This window comes from Manis pentadactyla, chromosome X (assembly GCF_030020395.1).
Source record: "Manis pentadactyla isolate mManPen7 chromosome X, mManPen7.hap1, whole genome shotgun sequence".
In the NCBI taxonomy this organism is placed as follows: domain Eukaryota; kingdom Metazoa; phylum Chordata; class Mammalia; order Pholidota; family Manidae; genus Manis; species Manis pentadactyla.
Genome location: NC_080038.1, coordinates 59977905 through 60004130, shown reverse-complemented (window position 1 = coordinate 60004130; position 26226 = coordinate 59977905). Strand labels below are relative to the sequence as shown.

General features: G+C 37.6%; 1 protein-coding gene across 4 annotated transcripts in view; it reads left to right on the top strand.

The window, feature by feature from the left end:
* The window catches only part of OPHN1 (oligophrenin 1), a 634131-nt gene that overhangs the window by 347056 nt on the left and 260849 nt on the right, over positions 1-26226 (top strand). For all 4 annotated transcript variants that reach the window (XM_057495710.1, XM_057495709.1, XM_057495712.1 and 1 more), the window contains 2 exons: positions 12433-12491; positions 13595-13700. In XM_057495710.1, coding sequence (XP_057351693.1) covers positions 12433-12491; positions 13595-13700 — 165 coding nt within the window. The remainder of the gene's footprint in view (positions 1-12432; positions 12492-13594; positions 13701-26226) is intronic.

The following is a 26226-nucleotide window of genomic DNA, read 5'->3' as shown; positions in this document are numbered from 1 at the left end:
TTTTAGAAGACTTGTGATGAGGAGAAAAATGTGAGTAAGTGATTGTACATCTCTAGTCTCCTTCAAAGAAGTCAATTTTTTCTAAGATTTGTATAGGTTAAGCCCCTCCCCACACTACATTATTCCCAGCTCGTCCCATAATAAGCAGTGTGGCCCTTTTGAAAGATGGAAAGATTGAGCCTGAAAATATGAGTGGGCATCACTCCTAATAAGAGGTATTTGTCTTTAAGACTCTTATACATGGTCCTTTAATAAGCACTCACCAGAGTGCCTTCTTAGTGCAGTAGGCAGCGCATGAACCTCATAATAAGCCAGTCAACACCCTCTAGATTTTTCAGAGATATCCGTATTTTCAGAGTGGTTCTCTTCCATCTGTGTTCTAGGTAACTAATTCACCCATTATCTCCAGCATTTCCAGAGAAGTATTCTAAAAATCATCCCTTCTCTCTCCTGTACCTTTAACCTCTCTCGTTCAGTTGGCTCTTTCCTCTCAGCATATAAATATGCTCCAGCAATGTATACCTTCTTGACTCTATGTGTTCTTTCATTTATTTATCCTATCATTCACTGAATAATTCAGTGAACAATTCCTGAGTGTCTGATATGTGCCTAGCATGGTGCTAGGCAGTAGGCATACAGTTGTGAATAGATATGGTCTCTGATCTTAAGAAGGTTATAGTCCAGTGAGGGGAGCAGACAAAAGACAAAGAAACATACAAGTATAACAAACTACAATAATTGTTCTAAAGGAAATGTACTAGGTGCTATGAAGGCATATAACAGGAAGATCTGATTTATTCTGGTTGTTTGATTGAACTGAGGTTTGAATTATAATTTGGAGTCAACTGGGAGAGAGGCAGTTCTAGACAGAAACAGCTGCATGTGTGAAGGCCTTGAAACGAGAAAGAGGAAGACTCCTTCAAGTAGCTACATGTGTCAGTATAGAGTATTGAGTATAGAGAGAGAGAGAAAGATATGTAGGGGCCGCATTATGCAAGGCCCCAGTAAGATATTTTAAGGATTGGAGTTGGGATTTACATTAAGAGGAATTAGAATATATTGAAAGATTTTAAGCAGGAGGTTACATAATGAGGTTGCATTTGGGAAAAAAATATTTAGAGATCAGATTAGAGGAAAGAAAAATAGGTAGAGGTGGAAAACAGTTTGCAGGCTATTGCTGTGATCTAAGAGAGAGATGATGCTTCTGTTTAGAATAGGGAGTAGCACTAGCAATTGATAGAAATAAGCATATTGAAGAGATTTAGGGAGTAAAATTGGGTATAAGAAAGATGGAGGGGAAGATAAAAGAATGACTTCCAGATGGGGAGATGGGAAGATGGCGGCGTGAGTAGTTCAGAGGAAATCTCCTCCCCAAAACATATATATTTATGAAAATACAATAAATACAACTATTCCTAAAAGAGACACCAGTGGATGCAGTACAACAGCCAGGATACATCTACATCTGCGAGAACTCAGCATCACACGAAGGGGGTGAGATACAAGCTGCGGCCAGGTGGGACTCGAACGCTCTCCCACCCCAAAACCCGGCGGGAAGAAAGGAGTCAGAATGGGGAGGGAGTGAAAGCCCAGGACTGCTAAACAACCAGCTCTAGAAATCCACACCCAGAATGTCGACACAAGGTGCATGGGGTGCTGGATATTAGAGAAACGGAAAAGCAAAACCCGTGAGCAGGTCCCCACAACTGGCGCCCCTGAGACAAAAGAAAAGCGAGTGCTTTCTACCAGTCTTAAAGAGACAGGGACCCCACAGCTGGACGAAGTGGTCCCAGCAGCTGGGAATACCGGGGAATCTTAGGCGTCCTAAATGGAGGCAGTGCAGCTCTGAAGCCCCTCACAGGACTAGGCAGCCTGCCAGTCGTTCCTCCAACTGGCGCGGACCCCGACACACGCGCCCAGTAGCAGGAGAGTGGGAGCGCGCGCCGGGGGCGGAAGCGGTAGAAGGAACCGGGAGCAGATCCGTGCGCCACAGGGATAGCCCGCAGCGGCACAACAGAACAGCCCAGGCGCAGCTCGCACACACCGGCGGCAGTGAAGCCAGAGCCCTGAGCCCTGTAGAAGCCTGTGTGGAAAAGCCCCACGTGCACCAGCAGCAGAGCCAGAGTGAGTAGGCGCGCTCCCAGGAGACGAACGGAATCAAAGGCCAACGCACAGCTGCCCGGGCCAGACACAAAGGCCACTGCTGCCGCACGGCTGCCCGGCAGGGTCACCGCTAGCATGGAGGAGCACACCTGGTGTACCTGCCACTCCCCATAGGGCTCTGCGCTGCTCTAACGAACATCCTGCCCACAGCAGCTTAGGAGATTAACCCAGTGGCTGCTCCAGGAGTGCAGGTAGCCATCACAGGCAGCAGAGAAGGGCAAGGCATCCAGCAAGCAGGAAAGGACTTTCTTCTCCCAGCTGACACACCCGCAACCTGCCTACATCCACTGCAATCACCATGAAAAGTCAAAAAAATCTGGTCCAGTCCAAGATAGTTACACCAGAGAAAGGATCTGCAGAGGCAGACCTAACCAGTCTCCCTGAAAAAGAATTCAAAATAAAAATCATAAACATGCTGACAGAGCTGCAGAGAAATATGCAAGAGCTAAGGGATGCAGTCCGGAGGGAGAATGAAGAAATGAAACAAACTCTGGAAGGATTTACAAGCAGAATGGATAAGATGCAAGAGGCCATTGATGGAATAGAAACCAGAAAACAGGAACGCATAGAAGCTGATGCAGAAAGAGATAAAATGATCCCCAGGAATGAAACAATATTAAGAGAACTGTGTGACCAATCCAAAAGGAACAATATCTGCATTATAGGGGTACCAGAGGAAGAAGAGAGAGAAAAAGGGATAGAAAGTGTCTTTGAAGAAATAATTGCTGAGAACTTCCCCAAACTGGGGGAGGAAATAGTTGCTCAGACTACGGAGGCACACAGAACTCCCAAGAGACAGGGTCCAAAGAGGTCAACACCAAGACACATAATAATTAAAATGGCAAAGATCAAGGACAGGGACAGAGTATTAAAGGCAGCCAGAGAGAGTAAAAAGGTCACCTACAAAGGAAAACACATCAGGCTATCATCAGACTTCTCAACAGAAACCTTACAGGCCAGAAGAGAATGGCATGATATATTTAATGCAATGAAACAGAAGGGCCTTGAACCAAGGATACTGTACCCAGCACGATTATCATTTAAATATGAAGGAGGGATTAAACAATTCCCAGACAAGCAAAAGTAGAGGGAACTTGCCTCCTACAAACCACCTCTACAGGGTATCTTAGAGGGACTGCTCTAGATGGGAGCACTCCTAAAAAGAGCACAGAACAAAACACCCAACATATGAAGAATGGAGGAGGAGGAAAAAGAAGGGAAAGAAATAATCATCAGACTGTGTTTATAACAGCTCAATAAGTGAGAGAGGTCAGACAGTAACGTAGTAAACAAGCTAACCATGAACCTTTGGTAACCACAAATCTAAAGCATGAAATGGCAATAAGTACGTATCTTTCAATAATCACCCTACATGTAAATGGACTGAATGCAACAATCAAAAGACACAGAGTAATAGAATGGATAAAAAGGCAAGACCCATCTATATGCTGCTTACAAGAGACTCACCTCAAACCCAAAGACATGCACAGATTAAAAGTCAAGGGTTGGAGAAAGATATATCATGCAAACAACACAGAAAAAAGCAGGTGTTGCAATACTAGTATCAGACAAAATGGACTTCAAAATAAAGAAAGTAACAAGAGATAAAGAAGGACATTGCATGATGATAAAGGGCTCAGTCCAACAAGAGGATATAATCATTATAAATATATATGCACCCAATACAGGAGCACCAATATATGTGAAACAAATAATAGAATTAAAGGAGTAAATAGAATGCAATGCATTCATTTTGGGACACTTTAACACACAACTCACCCCAAAGGACAGATCCACCAGACAGAAAATAAGTAAGGACACAGAGGCACTGAACAACATGCTAGAACAGATGGACCTATTAGACATCTATAGAACATTACATCCAAAAGCAACAGGATACACATTCTTCTCAAGTGCACATGGAACATTCTCCAGAGTAGACCACATACTAGGCCACAAAAATAGTGTCAGTAAATTCCAAAAGATTGAAATCCTACCAGCCACCTTTTCAGACCACAAAGGTATAAAACTAGAAATAAATTTTACAAAGAAAGCAAAAAGGCTCACAAACACATAGAGGGATAACAACATGCTCCTAAATAATCAATGGATCAATGACAAAATTAAAATGGAGATCCAGCAATATATGGAAACAAATGACAACAATAATACAAAGCCCCAACTTCTGTGGGATGCAGCAAAAGCTGCATTAGAGGAAAGTATATAGCAATCCAGGCATACTTAAAGAAGGAAGAAGAATTGCAAATGAATTGTCTAATGTCACAATTATTGAAACTGGAAAAAGAAGAACAAATGAGGCCTAAAGTCAGCAGAAGAAAGGACATAATAAAGATCAGAGAAGAAATAAAAAAATTGAGAAGAATAAAACAATAGAAAAAATCAATGAAACCAAGAGCTGGTTCTTTGAGAAAATAAACAAAATAGATAAGCGTCTAGCCAGACTTATTAAGAGAAAAAGAGCGTCAACACACATCAACAGAATCAGAAACGAGAAAGGAAAAATCACGACGGATCCCACAGAAATACAAAGAATTATTACAGAATACTATGAAAACCTGTATACTAACAAGCTGGAAAACCTAGGAGAAATGGAGAACTTCTTAGAAAAATACAACCTTCCAAGACTGACCCAGAAAGAAACAGAAAATCTAAACAGACCAATTACCAGCAATGAAATTGAATCGGTAATCAAAAAACTACCCAAGAACAAAACCCCCGGGCCAGATGGATTTACCTCGGAATTTTATCAGACATACAGAGAATAAATAACACCCATTTTCCTTAAAGTTTTCCAAAAAATAGAAGAGGAGGGAATACTCCCAAACTCATTCCATGAAGCCAATATCACCCTAATACCAAAACCAGGAAAAGACCCCACCATAAAAGAACACTACAGACCAATATCCCTGGTGAACGTAGATGCAAAAATACTCAGCAAAATATTAGCAAACCGAATTCAAAAATACATCAAGAGGATCATACACCATGACCAAGTGGGATTCATCCCAGGGATGCAAGGATGGTATAACATTCGAAAATCCATCAACATCATCCACCACATCAACAAGAAGGACAAAAACCACATGATCATCTCCATAGATGCTGAAAAAGCATTCGACAAAATTCAACATCCATTCATGATAAAAACTCTCAAGAAAATGGGCATAGTGGGCAAGTATCTCAACATAATAAAGGCCATATATGATAAACCCACAGCTAACATCATAATGAACAGCGAGAGACTGAAAGCTTTTCCTCTGAGATCGGGAACAAGACAGGGATGCCCACTCTCCCCACGGTTATTCAATGTGTTACTGGAGGTCCTAGCCATGGCAATCAGACAACACAAAGAAATACAAGGAATCCAGATTGGTAACGAAGAAGTCAAACTGTCACTATTTGCAGATGACCTGATACTGTACATAAAAAACCCTAAAGACTCCACTGCAAAACTACCAGAACTAATATCGGAATTCAGCAAAGTTACAGGATACAAAATTAACACACAGAAATCTGTAGCTTTCCTATACACTAACAATGACCTAATAGAAAGAGAAATCAGGAAAACAATTCCATTCACAATAGCATCAAAAAGAATAAATACCTACAAATAAACCTAAGCAAGGAAATGAAAGGCCTATGCCCTGAAAACTGTAAGACACTCTTAAGAGAAATTAAACAGGACACTAACAAATGGAAATATCCCATGCTCCTGGCTAGGAAGAATTAATATCATCAAAATGTCCATCCTTCCTAAAACAATATACAGATTCGATAGAATCCCTATCAAATTACCAACAGCATTCTTCAATGAATTGGAACAAATAGTTCAAAAATTCATATGGAACCAAAAAAGACCCCAAAGAGCCAATGCAATCCTGAGAAGGAAGAATAAAGTGGGGAGGATCTCACTCCCCAACGTCAAGTTCTACTACAAAGCCACAGTAATCAAGACAATTTGGTACTGGCACAAGAACAGAGCCACAGACCAGTGGAACAGAGTAGAGACTCCAGACATTAACCCAAACATATATGGCCAATTAATATTTGATAAAGCACCATGGACATACAATGGGGAAATGACAGTCTCTTCAACAGATGGTGCTGGCAAAACTGGACAGCTACATGTAGGAGAATGAAACTGGACCATTCTCTAACCCCATATACAAAAGTAAACTCAAAATGGATCAAAGACCTGAATGTAAGTCATGAAACCATTAAACTCTTGGAAGAAAACATAGGCAAAAACCTCTTAGACATAAACATGAGTGACCTCTTCTTGAACATATCTCCCCGGGCAAGGAAAACAACAGGAAAAATGAACAAGTGGCACTATATTAAGCTGAAAAGCTTCTGTACAGCAAAAGACACCATCAATAGAACAAAAAGGAACCCTACAGTATGGGAGAATATATTTGAAAATGACACATCCAATAAAGGCTTGACATCCAGAATATATAAAGAGCTCACACACCTCAACAAACAAAAAACAAATAATCCAATTAAAAAATGGGCAGAGGAGCTGAATAGACAGTTCTCTAAGAAAATCCAGATGGCCAACAGGCACATGAAAAGATGCTCCACATTGCTAATCATCAGAGAAATGCAGATCAAAACCACAATGATATATCACCTCACACTAGTAAGGATCGCCATCATAGAAAAGACAAACAACAACAAATGTTGGTGAGGTTGTGGAGAAAGGGGAACCCTCCTACACTGCTGGTGGGAATGTAAACTAGTTCAACCATTGTGTAAAGCATTATGGAGGTTCCTCAGAATGCTCAGAATAGAAATACCGTTTGACCCAGGAATTCCACTTCTGGAAATTTACCTTAAGAATGCAGCACTCCAGTTTGAAAAAGACAGATGCACCCGTATGTTTATCGCTGCACTGTTTACAATAGCCAAGATATGGAAGCAACCTAAATGTCCATTAGTAGATGAATGGATAAAGAAGATGTGGTACATATACACAATGGAATATTACGCAGCCATAAGAAATAAACAGATCCTACCATTTGCTACAACATGGATGGAGCTAGAGGGTATTAATGCTCCGGGAAATAAGGCAAGCGAAGAAGGACAAGTACCAAATGATTTCACTCATATGTGGAGTATAAGAACAAAGGAAAACTGAAGGAACAAAACAGCAGCAGAATTACAGAACCCAAGAATGGACTAATAGTTACCACAGGGAAAGGGACTTGGGACGATGGGTGGGAAGGGAGGGATATGGGCGGGGAAAAAGAAAGAGGGCATTATGTTTAGTATGTATAGTGTGGGGGGGGCACAGGGAGGGCTGTGCAACGCACAGAAGACAAGTAGTGATTTTACAGTATCTTACTATGCAGATGGACAGTGACTGTGAAGGGGTATGTGGGGGGGACTTGGTGAAGGGGGGAAGTAGTAAACTTAATGTTGTTTCTGTAATTGTAGATTAATCATACCAAAATAAAAAAAATGTTCATGGGAAGAAGGAAAAAAAAAAGAATGACTTTCACAGTTCTGGCCCATAGAACCAAATGATGGTCTTGCATTTACTGATTTGATAAACACAAGAAAAAGGCTAGGTTTAAGGGAGATGACAAGTTGGGCTTTGAATATTTCAAATTTGGGTGTCTGAAGAAATCAGGACAAGATACTAAGCAGGCTATTGGATATATACAAATGAAACTCAGAGAAGATTTCTGGCTTTAAGCTAAAAAACTGAGAATCATAGACATTGCAGATGCTACTTGGAGGCAGGAGCTAAAATGAGATTTCAGGAGCTTTGATGAGATTGTGTAATAAGAGAAATATGTGATCCCTTTCAAATCAATCTTCAGTATATGAAGTAACATACACTCCGGTCTCTACTTCGTTTTTTTTCTTATTTTTTTCTTAAGGTATGATTGATACACACTCTTATGAAGGTTTCACATGGAAAAACAATGTGGTTACTACAATTACCCGTATTATAAAGTCCCCACCCATACCCCAGTGCAGTCACTGTCCATCAGTGTAGAAAGATGCCACAGATGCACTGTGTGCCTTCTCTGTGCTACACTGTTCTCCCCCTGATCCCCCACACCATGTGTACTAAACATAATACCCCTCAATCCCTTTTTCCCTCCGTCCCCACCCACCCTCCCACACCCCTCCCCTTTGGTAAGCACTAGTTCATTCATGGAGTCTCTGAGTCTGCTGCCATTTTGTTTACTTCAGTTTTGCTTCACTGTTATACTCCACAAATGAGGGAAATCATTTGGCATTTGTCTTTCTCCTCCTGGCTTATTTCACTGAGCATAATGTTCTCCAGCTCCATCCATGTTGTTGCAAATGGTAGGATTTGTTTCTTTCTTATGGCTGAAAAGTATTCCATTGTGTATATGTACCACCTCGTCTTTATCCATTCATCTACAGATGGACACTTAGGTTGCTTCCATATCTTGGCTATTGTAAAAACTGCTGCAATAAACATAGGGGTGCATATTTCTTTTTGAATCTGGGAAGTTGTATTCTTTGGGTAAATTCCAAGGAGTGGGATTCTGGGGTCAAATGGTATTTCTATTTTTAGTTTTTTGAGGAACCTCCATATTGCTTTCCACAGTTGTTGAACTGGCTTACATTCCCACCAGCAGTGTAGGAGGGTTCCCCTTTCTCCACCTTCTCACCAGCATTTGTTGTTCTTAGTCTTTTCGATGCTGGCCATCCTTACTGATGTGAGGTAATATCTCATTGTGGTTTTAATTTGCATTTTCCTGATGATTAGTGATGTGGAGCATCTTTTCATGTGTCTGTTGGTCATCTGAAATTCTTCTTTGGAGAACTGTCTCTTCATATCCTCTGCCCATCTGTTAATCAGGTTATTTGCTGTTTGGTTGTTAAGGCGTGTAAGTTCTCTATATATTTTGGATGTTAACCCCTTGTCAGATATGTCATTTACAAATATATTCTCCCATACTGTACAGTGCCTTTTTGTCCTGTTGATGATGTCCTTTGTCATACAAAACCTTTTTAGTTTGATGTACTCCCATGAGTTCATTTTTCCTTTTCTTTCCCTTTCTCGAGCAGATGCATTCAGGAAGAAGTTGCTCATGCTTATATTCAGGAGATGTTTGCCTATGTTGTCTTCTAAGAATTTTATAGTTTCATGACTTACATTCAAGTCGTTGATCCATTTTGAGTTTACTTTTTTGTATCGGTTAAACAATAATGCAGTTTCATTTTCTTGCATGTAGCTGTCCAGTTTCACCAACACCAGTTGTTGAAGAGGTTGTCATTTCCCCATTGTATGTCCATGGCTCCTTTATCATATATTTATTGACCATATATGGTTGTGTTTATATCAGGGCTCTCTAGTCTGTTCCATTGGTCTATGGGTCTGTTCTTGTGTGCCAGTACCAAATTGTCTTGATTACTGTGGCTTTGTAGTAGAGCTTGAATTCAGGGAGCATGATGCCCCCAGCTTTATTTTTCCTTCTCAGAATTGCTTTGGCTATTCGAGGTCTTTTTTGGTTCCATATGAATTTTAGGATGATTTTCTCTAGTTTGTTGAAGAATGCTGTTGGTATTTTGATAGGAACTGCATTGAATCTATAGATTGCTTTAGGCAGGATGGTCATTTTGACAATATTAATTCTTCCTATCCATGAGCACAGGATGTGTTTCCATTTATTGGTATCTTCTTTAATTTCTCTCATGAGTGTCTTGTAGTTTTCAGGGTATAGGTCTTTCACTTCCTTGGTTAGGTTTATTCCTAGGTCTTTTATTCTTTTTGATGCAATTGTGAATGTAATTGTTTTCCTGGTTTCTCTCTCTGCTAGTTCATTGTTAATGTATAGTAGGGCCACAGATTTCTGTGTATTAATTTTGTATCCTGCAACTTTGCTGAATTCAGGTATTAGTTCTAGTAGTTTTGAAGTGGATTCTTTAGGGTTTTTTATGTACAATATCATGTCATCTGCAAACAGGGACAGTTTAATTTCTTCCTTGCCAATCTGGATGCCTTTTATTTCTTTGTGTTGTCTGATTGCTGTGGCTAGGACCTCCAGTACTATGTTGAATAGAAGTGGGGAAAGTGGGCATCCTTGTCTTGTTCCCAATCTTAAAGGAAAAGCTTTCAGCTTCTCGCTGTTAAGTATAATGTTGGTTGTGTGTTTGTCATATATGGCCTTTATTATGTTGAGGTACTTGCCCTCTATACCCATTTTGTTGAACGTTTTTATCATGAATGGGTGTTGAATTTTGTCAAATGCTTTTTCAGCATCTATGGAGATGATCATGTGGTTTTTGTCCTTCTTTTTGGTGGTGTGGTGGATGATGTTGATGGATTTTTGAATGTTGTAACATCCTGCATCCCTGGCATAAATCCTACTTGATCATAGTGGATGATCTTTTTGATGTACTTTTTATGGTATCTACTTCTTAACCTCCTGATTTTCTCTAACTGAATGCAGTCTGACTCCTGCCCCCTCTGCTCCACTGAAGCTGCTCTTACCAAGATTACCACAGACTCACTCAGTGCTAACATCAATGGACAACCGTTAGTGTTTGTCTGATCTCTTTGTAGGACTTCATGTTCTTAACAATCCCTCCTTGAAATTTTTTCCTCTTTTGGATTCTACTATATCACTTGCTTTTGGAATTTCTCTCACCTCTTTGACCGTTTTTAGCAGTCCTCTTTATGGACTTTCTACCTGGTTTTTCCCAGGTCTCTTCTCTCTTTTTACCACATTGGAGGGATGAAAGACTCAAATATCCACAGGGGCCAGGACATGAAAATGAGTGATATAGATACTTTCATATTAAACATGTTACATATTGAACCTTTATTTGCATAGCAACCCCTTTGTTTATTGATAAAGAGCAATGTTCTTTACTTCCAGAAATAACCATATGGGCTCAAATTAGCCACATCTTTCCATTTTGGAAAAAATGCATAGAGATCCGATTAGAGGGAAGCAAAATAGGCAGAGGTGGAAACCAATTAGCTGGCTATTGCTGTGATCCAAGAGGGAGAGAATGCTTCTTAGAGAAGGAAAATATGGATTTTTAAGTGACATTTCTCAATTCTTTCATATTCTGATGAATGATTCAATTCCCTTTCTTTTTTATATACTATTCTGGACAAATAAGAAATGTTGGAAGACCTCATGTGGCCGTTGGCCAGCCGTTTGCCATTTCTCCTTGAGCAGTGGTATCTGTTCTCATGGTTTTACCTGCTCTTCTGGGTTCATGATTTCCTCGTCTACTTCTCAGGTCTGAAAGGTCACAGCATCCATCTTTTTAACAGACAATGCCCTTTGGCTATCCCAGAAGCCCCTCTGACTTAGCATCTCTACTTCCTCTGAATCAATTTCTATTCTATCTAGTCACCTAAACCAGATTACTCTCTCCCTCTCTAATATACTCAATCAGTAAAGGAGTTCTGTGTTTAATGTCCTTCAGATAACTCCCTTCACCTTTTCTTTCTATCCCTAAAGCCACTGTTTTTGTTTGGCCATTTATTGTCTCTTGCCTGGATTACTACAATAATAACAGTGGCAAGCAATATAGCATAGTGATTAAGAGTCTGGACTTGAGACAGACTGCCTAGTTTTGCTACTTTCTAGCTGTGTGATCTTGGATGAATTATTTAACTTCTCTGAACCTCAGTTTCCTCATTCATAAAATGAGATAATATCTACCTTATGGGGTTTTCATGAGGATTAAATGAGTAAATACACACACAGTGAAGAGATTGTTATTATTATTAGTGGATTACTTCCTTCCTCTGAGCCATTCACTACCTATCTTTATTTTAGCATAACTTGTCCTATTGCATTGCAAATTTTGTATGTGGCACTTTCCTCAACTAGACAATAGCTCCCTGGAGGTTTGGACTCTCTTATTAATCTCTGAATCCCCAGTAAACAGATATGAAAGCACTTCGGAAGTTAAAGAACTATCAAACTGTAAGATCTTCCTAGCAGCATTCAGAGTTGGGTTCACTATGTAATTTTGTAGGACTGGTTTGTACCTCCTTTCATTTTTGGGAACTAGTTGGAGACATTGCTTAAGATAGCGGCCCATACTTTTGCAAGTCTTCTGATGAATTACTAGCACCTAGGATTCCTCTGACAAAGTTTCAGGTGAAGAAAGGAATGTATACTGTCACACTAAGCTGTGGGGCTTAGAAATTTTAGCCTTGCTGCTCACAAAACTGAGACTCCAAGTCCTGGCTACCCCGTCCCCAAAGGAACTTACAGTCTTCATTAATTTCAGGAATCTTTCTGAACCTGTCATGACCTATAGACTTCACAAAGAGCTGGTCTCTGCTGCTAGTAAGTATTTATGTTACCAGTTAATTGTGTTGTCCTGGCATCTTGATAATGTTTACAGTAATAAGCCTAGAAAACTGTTTGAGGGAGGGTAATTGAGGGAAAAATGAAAACACATACACAAATTTTGTCTACTGCCAAATGAAAGTATTCTTGCATACAGTCTAATTCAAATATTATCTTGTTTTTCATTAATCAATGTTAATTGAGTGAGCTGGAGAAAACTGGCTAACTTGATGGATGTGTCAGGTATGAGGATTTGATTGATTGATTGTGCCTTTTCCATCAGAAAAAGAGCATTGGCTTACATTACCAGGAGACAGCAAAATGGTTCCATTTCAGTTGTTGTTTCAACTTTTTTTCAGCACTCTTCCCTTTCAAATCCTTTTCAATTGTGTTGTGAGTCATTACTCCTAATCTGTTAACACTAGCATTACACTTTCTAGATGATACAACTGAAGGCAAGGGTGGAGGGGTGAATGGAAAATAAGGCATATAGAATCACCCCAAAAGTTGACAGCTGAAGAAACATTAAAAGTATGCCTCCCTACCTTGACATGACCCTTCTGCTCTATCCACTATGTGCTGTGCAGGCAAAAGATTCAGGGATTTGCTCTCATAATGAATCTTTGTTGAGGCAAGGGACCTTTGATTTTTACTCTGAGCTCTCTCAGTGATTTTCACAGAACCCAGAGGCAGCAGTGTTACCTCCCAGTACCAGAAGAAGGTGGGTGGACAAGAGTTTCTAGCTGGAAGTTTATGTATGGAACTTTAGGAGCCATCTGCTCTACCCAGAATTCTGACTTCTTCTGCAACAGTCCTGTCTTTTCTTCTGTCTTTCTATTTCTTTGTTTTTATATCTTCCCTTTTATTTATTTGTTTTTACCTTATTTGGTCTTTGTCTTTCCCTCTCTCTCTGTCTCAGTGTCTTTGTTTCTTGGCCTTCCTTCACCATTATGTCTTTCTGCATATTTATCTTCTGTCTTTTCATCTCTCTCTGACTTTCTGTGTCTCTGATTGTCTACTATATGTGGGTGTGTCTGTATGAGAGTTTACTTGATCCAGTTGTCCAGAAGGCAAAACTATATTTCTGTGTTCTCTCTCAGAGTCTGACAACCTGGATTACCGGCTGGGAGCTATTCACTCCTTGGTATATAAGCTACCAGAAAAGAACCGAGAGATGCTGGAACTTCTTATAAGACACTTGGTCAAGTAAGTACCTTCTAGGGTATAGAAAGAGTTCTATTAGAGAACTGGTGCACATGGTAGCTCTGCAGGGAAACTGCATGTCACCTTATTAAGACCCATCCCTCAACTGCTTCATCCTGGGCAGACTGAGTGCGCTGCATGAAAAGTGGTTTTTGCCTTGACCCTGATATACATCATCCCAGAGATAAAGTAAGCAAATCACAGGGTTTGTTGTCAGATAAACCTGGTTTTGAATCCTAGTTCTACCACTTATTTAGCTGCATAAGCTTAGATAAAACTTTATTAGCCTTTGGTCATCTGTAAAACAAAAATAGTATTGCCTGCCAAGCAGGGCTCTTATGTAGATTTGAATGAACAAAGATAAAGTGCATGGCACACAGAGATTTTGAGGACCAACTCAAAAAAAAAAGACATGAGCACAGGACACAGAAATAGAAAAAAAAACCCTTTAAATATATGGAAAACTATCTAAGTTCACTCACAATAAGAAAAATGCAAATTAAATATACACTGAGATACCGTTTATTGGTATATCCTAATGGCTTGACCACTTTCTCTGTTGAGACTTTGGAGCAACAGGTGCTCTAATGAAGTGCTGGCATTAATGCAATACAGATATTGCAGAGAGGAATTTGGCATTATCTAACAAATTTGCATATTCAGTTACCTTTTGACCCAGTAATTCCACTTGTAGGTTTCTACTCTGAAGACACACCTCCACACATACAAAGCATCATATACACAAAGTTCATCATTACAGCATAAGTTTTAAATAGCAAAAGATTGGAAACAGACTATAAATTGGTACAGCCTCTATGGAAAGCAGTATGGAGATTCCTCAAAAAAAAACTAAAAATTAGAATACCATATGATCCACTAATTCCACTACTAGAAATTTACCTGAAGAAAAGAAAATCCCTGATTCAGAAAGATGTACACACCCCTGTGTTTACTGCCGCATTATTTACAATAGGCAAGATATGAAAGCAACCAAAGTAGATAAAGAAGAAGTAGTACATATACACAATGGAATATTATTCAGCCATATAAAAGAAAGAAATCCTGCCATTTGGGGCAGCATGGATGGATCTAGACAGAAAGACAAATACCATATAATTTCACTTTCTTGTGGAATCTAAAAACAAAACAAAACAAAATTAACAAAATAGCAGTAGACTCATAGACACTGAGAAGTGATTGGTGGTTACCATGGGGAATGAATTGGTGGGGAGGGTGAAGGGGGTAAAGGCGCACAAAAGTTCTCAATGATTTAAGTCAGTCCCAGGGATGGTAGTACAGCCTGGAGAATATAGCCAATGATTCTGTAACTTCATCCTATGTTGACAGATAGTAACTGCTGTAGTAGGGGTGAGAACCACTGTGTTGTATACTTGAAACCAATATAAGATTGTATGTCAACTATAATTTTTAAAAAAGCTAAAGTGATTGGAAACAATACATATGTCCAGTAGGTGACTAGTTGAGTGAGTAATGCTATATTCAAACAATGTAGTACTGTACAACCAAAGAAGAATGAAGAAAATATCTATGAACTTTGTTTTTGTAGTAATTTCCAGGATGCATTACACATTTCCAGTCTGTAAAACAAACAGACAACAACAATAATAAAACAAAAACCCATGGTAAAAAATAGGGTATAAAACATTCTACCTTTTTTGTAAGAAAAAAGATAGAATAATATATAAGAATTTTCCTACTTTTGTCAAATGAAGCACAGTAATATAAATAAAATAATGGCTCAAAAAGTTAAACATAGTTATCACATGACTCAGCAATTCTATTCCAAGGTATATAGTGAAGATAAATGAACAAATGTCCACACAAAATCTTGTACAGAAATATTCATAGCAACATTATTCATTGTTGCCCAAAGGTGGAAACAACCCAAATGACCAACTGATCAATGGAAAAATAAAACTGGTATAAACATGCAATGTAATACTATTCAGCCATAAAAAGGAATGAAGTACTAATACATGGATGAAATTTGAAAATACTATGCTAAATTAAGGAAGCCAGATACAAATGCCACATATTATATGACTTCATTTATATGAAATGTGCAGAAAAGACAAAACTAGACACAGAAAGTAGATTAGTGGTTGCCTGGGGCTTGATGTGGTGACATGGGAGGGAATAGAGAGTGACGGCTAATGGTTATGGGGTTTCTTTTTGGAGTGGTGAAACTGTTCTGGAATTAGATAGGATGATGGTTGCACAACTCTATGAATATACTAAAAAACCATGGAATCATACCCTTTAAAATGGTAAGTTTTATGGTATATGAAATATATCTCAATAAACCTGTTATAAATACAAAGTAATGAAAATGGTTACTAAAGGAGGTAGTTGAGGAATAGGGTAGAAGGAATAGGGATGAGAACTATATTCCTCTAAGTACCCCTTCTATGGTTTTGACTTTTGAGCCATATTAGTGTTTTACATATCCAAAAAAATTAAATCAAAAGGATTACAAATCCTAAAACTGAACACAAAAAGCATATGAATGTAAATATTTATCAAATTATAACACAGTCACATAGAGAAAACAATTATTTCGACTCGGTTTTTGATACTGTCCTCTGACTCATTCTTAGATATATTCTGAAAACTGAAAGAGCTACAAAAAAATCATAACATCACTCAGTTCGTTTTATTAGTACTACTAATATTATAATTTGAAACTATTTCATGTCTATATATTGCACAAGGATAAAGCAAAAAGTTAAAATATTATCATAAACCAAGATTTATGATGTAAGAAAAAGATACAGATGCACAATTCAAGATATAAAGAAAAAAATTCTGTAGTAGTAAAGTTGAATTGAAAATGCCAATATGAACTCATGACTTAAAAACAAAACAACAGAAACATTCCTTCACTGAACCAATCTTGCAGTGATTCTACCCAAAAAGCAGTAAACACATAGTGTCCCCACATTTGTTTCTAAATAACATTCCCTTCTCAAAAGTACCAAGGCTTATTAAAGAAATGGTTGATTCCAAATTTGGGGCAAGGAAAATACAAGGTGAGCCTTGGGTAAAGTCTACTACTGTAAGCAAAGGAGAGCTCAAGCACTAATAGTGTCCTGACACAGGAACCTGCTTGAATAGGCTGACGCTGATTACATCTGGGGTGAAACTGAACATCAAAGACAATGGCTCCTGTATTTGTTTAAAGCACTTTGAATAAATAAAAATTCATGGGAGGCACAGACTAAGGAAAGCTCTTTATTAAAGAATAATGCCTACTAATAAATGTGGGAGGAATGATAGAATTATAAAACCACTAGTTTGCAACCTCAGAGCCCTAAGTGTTTCAGACATGAATCAAAACCATTGGATAAAAGATTGTTTGGGAATAAGATATTCACATAATTTCAACATATTACCCACAGATTACTTATTATTTACAAATGGAAAAATGTATCTTAATTGATCAAAGTTAGCATCACTAGTAATGGTACAAACAGACCTTATATGCCTCCTGACAGTACACAGCAAGAAGTATACAACATGAACTGAAATATTTTTGCCAAAAATATTTAACCTGAATCAAATTCAGCCTTTCCAGCTTTCAGGAAATACAAAGAATAGAAAAATACAGAATGTTTGACATTCTATAAGGCAACTGGCTTGGCCTTTTAAAAAAAAGTCAATGTCCTGGGAAAAAGAGGTAGAAGTACTGCTCTATATTAAGAAACTAATGAAATATAAACAAATGCAGTGTGTGAACTTCGGATCTACATTTGAAAAAGACAACTATAAAATAATTTTTGCATGAAATTTGAATATGAAATAGATATTAGAGGATAGAATTATTGTAAATTTTCTTAGTTGTGAAAATTTTATTCGGATGTTATAGGACAATGTGCTTGTTCTTTGGAGGTGAATGCTGAGGTATTTAGGGTTGAAACAATTTACTTTAAAGGCTTCAGAGAAAAATAAACACAGAAACCAAATGCAGTAAAATAATTACTTAATCTAGGTATAGACAGTATGAGGGTTCATAGTACCATTCTTTCAAGTTCTTTGTATGTTTGAAAACTTCTATAACCAAACGTTGTAGAGAAAATGCAAATAAAAAGTAGTTTTAGTTCCAATAGGAAACTTACACAGGAGAAGAAAATCCATGTTGTTTCCTGTCTTTTGGTTAGTGGCCATTCTAACTGGTGTGAGGTGCTATCTCACTGTGGTTTTAATTTGCATTTCCCTGATGACTAGAGATGTATAGCATCTTTTCATGTGCCTTTTGACCATTTGTATTTCTTCTTTGGAGAAGTGTCTGTTCAGTTCCTCCACCAATTTTTTAGTTGGGTTATTTGGTTTTTGGGTGCTGAGGTGTATGAGTTCTTTATACATTTTGGATGTTAACCCCTTATCAGATGAGTCATTTATAAATATATTCTCCCATACTGTAGGATGTCTTTTTGTTCTACTGGTGGTGTCCTTTGCTATACAGTCCCACTTGTTCATTTTTGCTTTTGTTTCCCTTGCCCGGGGAGGTATGATCATGAAGAAGTTCCTCATGTTTATGTCCAAGAGACTTTTACCTATGTTTTTTTCTAAGAGTTTTATGGTTTCATGACTTACAGTCAGGTCTTCAATCCATTTCAAACTTACTTTTGTGTATGGGGTTGGATAATAACCCAGTTTAATTCTCTTACATGTAGCTGTCCAGTTTTGCCAACACCAGCTGTTGAAGAGGCTGTCTTTTCCCCATTGTATGTCCATGGCTCCTTTCTCATATATTAATTGACCATATATGCATGGGATTATATCTGGGCTTTCTATTCTGTTCCATTGATCTATGGATTTGTTTGTGTGCCAGTACCAAATTGTTTTGATTACTATAGCTTTGTAGTAGAGCTTGACGTCAGAGAGCATAATCCCCCAGCTTTCTTCTTCTTTATCTGGATTGCTTTGGCTCTTCAGGGTCTTTTGTGGTTCCATATGAATTTTAGAACTATTCTAGTTCCTTGAAGAATGCTGTTATATTTTATAGGAATTGCATTGAATCTATAAATTGCTTTGGGGAGGATGGCCATTTTGACAATATTAATTCTTCTGTCCATGAACATAAGATAGAATTCCATTTATTGGCATCTTCTTTAATTTCTCCCATGAGTGTCTTACAGTTTTCACAGTGTAGGTCTTTCACCTCCTTGATTAGGTTTATTCCTTGGAATTAATTTTTTTTGATGCAGTTGTAAATGGAGTTGTTTTCCTGATTTGTCTTTCTGCTAATTCGTTGCTAATATATAGGAATGGAAAATATTTCTGTGTGTTAATTTTGTATCCTGCAATTTTGTTGAATTCAGTTATTAGTCTTAATAGTTTTTTTGGTGTATTATTTGCAGTTTTCTATTTATAATATCATTTTGTATGCAAATAATGACAGTTTAACTTCTTCCTTTCCAATTTGGATGCCTTTTATCTATTTGTGTTATCTGACTGTCATGGCTAGGACCTCCAGTACTATGTTGAATGAAAGTGGGGAGAGTGGGCATCCTTGTCTTGTTCCTGATCTTAGAGGAAAAGATTCCAGCTTTTCACTATTAAGTATGATGTTGGCTATAGGTTTGTCATATATGGCCTTTATTATGTTGAGGTACTTGCCTTCTATACCCATTTTGTTGTTGAGAGTTTTTATCATGAATGGATGTTGAATTTTGTCAAATGCTTTTTCAGTGTCTATTGAAATGATCATTTTGTTTTTATCCTTTTTGTGGTGTATGATATTGGTTAATTTATAAATACTGTACTATCCTTGCATCGCTGGAATAAATCCCACTTGGTCATGATGGATGATCTTTTTGATGTATTTTTGGATTCAGTTTGCTATTATTTTGTTGAGGATTTTTGCACCTACGTTCATCTAGGGATATTCTAAAATTTTCTTTTTTGTGGCATCTTTGTCTGCTTTTGGTATTACAGTGATTCTGGCCTCATAGGATGGGTTTGGAGGTATTCCCTCCTCTTATACTTTTTGGAATACTTGAAGAAGTATGGGTATTAGCTCTTCTTTAAATGTTTGGTAGAATTCAGCTGTGAAGCTGTCTGCACCTGGTATTTTGTTATTTGTGAGTCTTTGGATTTCCAGTTTAATTTCATTGCTGGTAATTGGTCTCTTCAGATTTTCTCTTTCTTCTTGGGTCACTCTTAGAAGGTTCTATTTTTCTAGAAAGTTGTCCATTTCTTCTAGGTTGTCCAATTTATTGGCATAATTTTTCATTGTATTTTCTCATAATTCTTTGTATGTCTGTGGTATCCATTGTGATTATTCCTTCTTCATTTCTTATTCTGTTTATATGTGTACATTCTCATTATTTCTTGATAACTCTAGCTAGGGGTTATCTATTTTTTCATTTTCTCAAAGAATGTGCTCCTTATTTCATTGATTCTAGTGTTTTATTGTTCTCAAGTTTATTTATTTCTGCTCAGATCATTATTATGTCCCCCCTTCTACTGACTTTGGGCTTCATTTGTTCTTCTTTTTCTAGTTTCTTTAATTGTGATTTTAGACTGTTTATTTGGGACTGTTCTTGATTCTTGAGGTAAGCTTGTTTTGCTATATACTTTCCTCTTAAAACTTCCTTTGCCACCTCCCACAGATTTTTGGGCTGTTGTGTTTTTGTTTTCATTTGTCTCCATGTATTGCTTGATTTCTGTTTTAATTTGTTCATTGATCCATTGATTACTTAAAAGCATGTTGTGCAGCCTCCATATGTTTCTAAGTCTTTTTGTTTTCTTTCTGTACTTTATTTCTAGTTTCATACTATTGTGGTCTGAGAAGCTTGATACAATTTCAATCTTTTTGAAGTTATAGAGGCTCTTCTTGTGGCCTAGTATGTTGTATTTTGGAGAATGTTCCAAGTACACTTGAGAAAAATGTGTATCCTGGTACTTTGAGTGGAGTATTGTGTACTTATCTTTTAAGTGCATTTGATCTAATGTATTGTTCAATGCCTCTCTTTCCTTATTTATTTTATGTCTGGTTGATTTCTCTACTGATGTGAGTGGTATGTTAAAGTCTCTTAAATGTTTGTGTTATAATCTACTTCCCCATTTAATTCTGTTAGTATATTTTTTACATATTTAGGTGTTCCTGTGTTGGGTGCACCGAAATTTATAATGGTTATATCCTCTTGTTGGACTGATCCATTTAATATTATGTAATGTCCTTCTTTGTCTCCTGTTACTTTCTCTGTTTTGAAATACATTTTGTCTGATACAAGTACTGCTAATTCTGCTTTTTTCTCCCTTCAATTGCATATAATATCTTTTTCCATACCTTCAATTTTAGTTTGTGAATGCCTTTGGGTCTGAAATTAGTTTCTCATAGGTAGCATATAGATGGGTCTTGTTTCCTTAACCGTTCTGAGAGTGTGTGTCTTTTGGTTGATGCATTCAATCCATTACACTTAAAATGATTATTGATAGATATGTACTTTTGCCATTTTATTAATGGTGTTCTTTCTAGTTTTTATGTCTTCTCTCTGTTTCTTCTGCTCTTATACTTTTCTCTTGTTATTGATGGTTTCCTTTAGTGTTGTAATTGGATTTCTCTTTTTTTTGAATTAATTTATTTTATGTGTGTGTGTTTATTGTAGGCTTTAGTTTTGATGTTACCAAAGGTTCAAGAATAGCTTCCTTACTATATAATAGTCTTTCTTAAATTGCTGATTACTCTATTTCAAACACAATATAATGGTAACTTTTTTTCCTTCCTCTTCTAAATTTTTCATATTAGATGTCATAATATGGACTTTTTGTGTATCTCTTGACTGATTTTGTGTATAGTTGATTTTGCCTCTTTTGTTTGGTTTTAATTTCATACTTTCTTGGTAATTAGTTGGTCTAATACCTTTACTGTCTATTTATTTTCACTGGTGAAAGATATTTAGTCTTAGGGTCATTTCCATGTACAGCAGTCCCTTTAGCATATTTTGAAAGGCTGGGTTAGTGGTGGTGAATTCCTTCAACTTTTGTTTATTGTTTAATCCCTGCCTCAAATTTAAATGATAGTCTTGGCAAGTAGAGAATTCTTGTTTGGAGGTTCTTCTGTTTCAATACATTAAATATATCATGCCTCTCCCTTCTGGTCTATAAAGTTTCTGCTGAGAAGTCTGCTGATAGCCTGATGGGATTTCCTTTATAAGTAATCTTTTCTCTCTCTCTGGCTGCTTTCAGTACTCTCTCTAAGGGATCTCTCTGCTTCCATGACTTGAGTGTCTATTTTTTTCCCCAGATTAGGGAAGTTTTCATCAATAATTTCCTTAAGAAGACTTTCTAACTCTTTTTCTCTCTTCTTCTTCTGGTACCCCTATAATGGGAATATTGTTCTCTTTGGATTGGTCACACAGCTCTCTTATCATTCTTTCATTTCTAGTGATCCTTTTTCTCTCAGTTTCTTAGCTTCTTTGTTTTCCTGTTCTCTAATACCATTTCATTTGCTTTCTCCTCTACATGTTCTCATCTACTTTTAAATCCCTCCATTGTATGTTTCCTTTCAGTACTGTATTTTTCAGCTCTGAGTGGCTCTTTTTCAGGTCTTCCCTTTGTTGAAGTCCTCCCTGAGATCTGGAACATTTTTCTGTAAATCTGTGAGCATGTTTATGACTTTTATTTTGAGATCTCTATCAAGAAGATTGGTGATCTCTGTTTTATTTATCCCTCTTTCTAGAATCTCTCTTATAATTTTGTTTGGATCATACTCCTCTGTGTACTCATTTTTTCAGAGATTCTGTGTTTCTTCCTTTGTATTAGATGTCTCTGCTATGCTTTCTGGCCTATAAGGGTGTGGTAGCTTTATTCAGCAGCTGTGCTATGGTGTCCAAAAGCTGAAGATTCTTTACACTCTAGTGCCCGGTTCTATTTTGTGTGGGCCCTAGCTGTTGTCATTGCAATGGGTGGGGCTGCCTTTCTGTCTGGCTTCTGTAATGGTCTAAGTCTGGGCAGACAGTTCCCTTCTATTGCTGCCTCTGTGATCAGCTGAGGAATCTCTTTTGACCTTACTGTTGGTGAGCCGCCTTCTTCCTGTTCTGCAGCAATGGCAGGGCTGCACGGTTAATGGAGTGTGCAGACTGATGTGCAGCTCTTCCCCAGCTGGATGTGCAGCACTGGGTTCAGACACCCACAGGGAGGAAGGAGCTCTTGGGGTTGGCTACTCCAGGCACTTTCCTAGTTATGCTGAAATTGAGGTAGGAAGCTGAGTCTCCTTTTGCCTGCCAGGCAGCAAATTCTGCTGTTGCTACTGGGCCAAGTGGATTGGTTCCTGGCAGTGTATGTAGGGAGAAGCCTTGCGGCTGCATTTCCAGCAAGGGGGATAGTGTATCTGGCACTCCTAAGAGTTCCTGTTCTGTTGGGCGAAGGATGGGCTGAGGAGGCACCCTCCACCTGGCCTTTCTCCTGAGGAGAGTTCCATCGAACCCTGTCCCCTCTGATACCCCTCACACTGCTGGTAAGTCTTTCAAACTGCCAACTCTGATTTGGGTCTCAGGACCAGCAGAGCATGCCTGCTCTCCAAACTGGCTGGAGTCTCAGCTTCTGAGAGTGTTCTGCTTGTCTCTGGTGTCCAGCCCCACTAATCACCAGAACCCAATGTAATGTGGGCTTGAGCTCCTGAAGAATATCTCCAGGGCCAGGTGTGCAGTGCTCCTGGGCTCCTATCCCCTCCCTATTCCATTCCTCTGTCTCCCACCTATAGACTCGGGTTAGGGGAGGGCTTGGGTCACACTTGATCTCAGTTTTGCCACTTGAACCTTTTCTGTGTGATCTTTTCTTCCTCACGTATAGATGGTCTGTTCTGCAGTCTTCAGGTTTTTTTCCAGTTGTATTTGCTGTATTTTCTTCTTTTATGTGTTTTTTTTGAGGAGGTTTCTGCCTTGCCTTCCTATTCTGCCATCTTTAATCCATCAAATCCCAACATTTCTGTTGTTTACGAAGCAATACTGTGTTTTGTAGAGATTAGAAAATACAGAAAGAGAAAAAGAAGGAAGTAAAAACTTTGTATTCCCAGTTTGCAAACTCTACTATTAATATAGTATTGCATTTTTTTCTGCATCATTCTGTGAGTGTGTGTATATATGTATAAAGTACATATGCGCATACACACACAAACATACACACATTTGTACCTTTTTATTTTACAAAAATAAAATTAAAATGTTCTGCAATCTTTTTTTGTTCAACAGTTTCTACCTTTCCAAACCATATTAACATTTCCCCATTTGACCCAAAAATGTCCTTTATAGGTGGTTTGTCCACCTAGTACTCAATATAGGGCCACACATTATATACACTTCTTACATCCTTTTCATTTTTTTAATCTAGCACTGTCCCTTTTTTATGACTTTGGTTTGTTGATGAGATTAGAACAGTTCTCCTGCAGTCTGGGTTACTAATTTTGTCTGCTTTCTTCATTGATGTATTTTTCTGCTTATTCCCCCATTTCCTTTATATCTTGTAAAAATGAGTTTATATTAAAGACTAGATGGATTCAAGTTAACTAGTTTTTGGCTAGAACTCATCATAGGTGATGTTGTGTACCTTATGTTTCATCACATCTCACAAGATGCGTAATTTTGGTTGATCCACCTTACTGATGTTAAAATTGACCATTGCTCTATTCTAACCATACTTTCAAGTTTGGAAGTCTTTATACAATATTTCTAGCCAGTCCATTTATCTTGATTTCATCTAAGCAATGAGAAATCATTTTAATCATATTAATTAACTATTAATCATACTAATTAACAAACTCACTGGTGTTCATTAGAAGTGAAGCTAGCTTAAGCTTATAGTAGCCCCTCTGATTTCTGATTAGAGTCTTTTAAATACAAATTAATCACCCTTAAAATATGTATGTATTTATGAATAGAATATTACAATCATAATTAACCTGCCCTAGAATATGCATGAATACAAACAAATTCATAAAATTTCACCAATTCTAAGGGGCACTTTTCTTTTTCAAATTATAATCTGTATTTGGATGCATCTTAGAATCAATAGTTTCTTAAAATCCTTGTGTCAGTCGGCAGATTTGATGTAATTATCATAACTTCTGTGTGCATGAATTTGGTCATGGTTGCTTGCATTGTAGTCATCTTCATTAAATTATGTTCCTTGTTGAATTTTTTCTATTTGAAATGTCATCAACAATATTGCATGATGATTTGATAATGAAATGACTTTCCTTTTTTAGTGGTACATAAAATAATGTTGTGGTTGCAAATGATGGTATTGATGACCATCAGGACATTGCACTGACTATTTTGAAGTATATAGATTATAGATACTATAGCATCAGTGGAGGAAACCAAAGCTGTCCACCCTTAAGGACACCATCCTCAGGGATGGAGACTGTTCACTTTATGATTGACACTGACTCTTTCTCCCTCTCCATTAGTACCTTGTCCTTCAAAAAAATATAAAGCAAGTTTTCAAGTATATACAGAAGTAGAAGGAATAGTATAAGGAACTCCCATGTGCTCATCACCCAACTTCAACAATTATCAAAACGTGGTCAATCTTGTTTCGTCTATATCCCAGCCCATTTCCCAGCCTGCTGTATTATTTTGCAGCAATCCAAGACATCAGTACCTCATCCATAAATATTTCAGTATGTATATTGAAAAAATGAAAATTATTTGTATAAATAAACAATGCAATTATCATGTCTAAAAAGAATTAGTAATAATTACTTAATGTCATCAAATATTCTGTTCACATTTTCAATAGTGAATATGTCATATGTGTTTCTTTGAATCAGGATTCAAATAAATCACACATAGCAATCTGATGAATTTTTTTAAGCCTCTTTTAATCTCTAGCAGAGGTCAGCAAATGTTTTACATAAATGATTAGATAGTACATATTTTGGGCTTTGTTAGCTGTATGGACTCTGTCACAACTACTCAGTTTTACCATTGTAGTAAAAGCAGCCATTGATAGTATGTGAACAAATGGGCATAACTGCTCCAATAAAACTTTACTTACAAAAATAGGTTTTATGTTGGATTTGGCCCAGAGGCCATAGTTCAGTGACCCCTGATCTATAGTAGTAGTTCTCAAACTTCTGTGTGCATCAGAATCACTTGGAGGACACAGAGGCCAAGGCTTGGTACAATACAGGATAGGGTCTCTATGTTTTTAACATGTTCTCAATTATATATTTCTCTTTTATCTCTTTTTTTCTTATAATTTATTTATTAAGGGAAATAGGTCATTTGTCCTTTAAAGGTTACCATAGTTGGATCAAAATGCTTCCTGTGATTCTATTTGTTTTGTTGACTTGCTTTTTGAGATTTGTGTTTGTGTGTATATTGTTTCTTGGACTTTTGTTTTGTTTGTTTGCTTGCTTTGTTGTGTAGAGTGGGGAAGGCAAGCATGCTTAACAGATAGTGCTATGTTCTTCAGGTAGGAGATACATAATGTATGGGTGTCTTTTTTTCCTATTATTTTCAAGAGAAGGACTTTCTTAGATTTATTGAATTACAGTGCT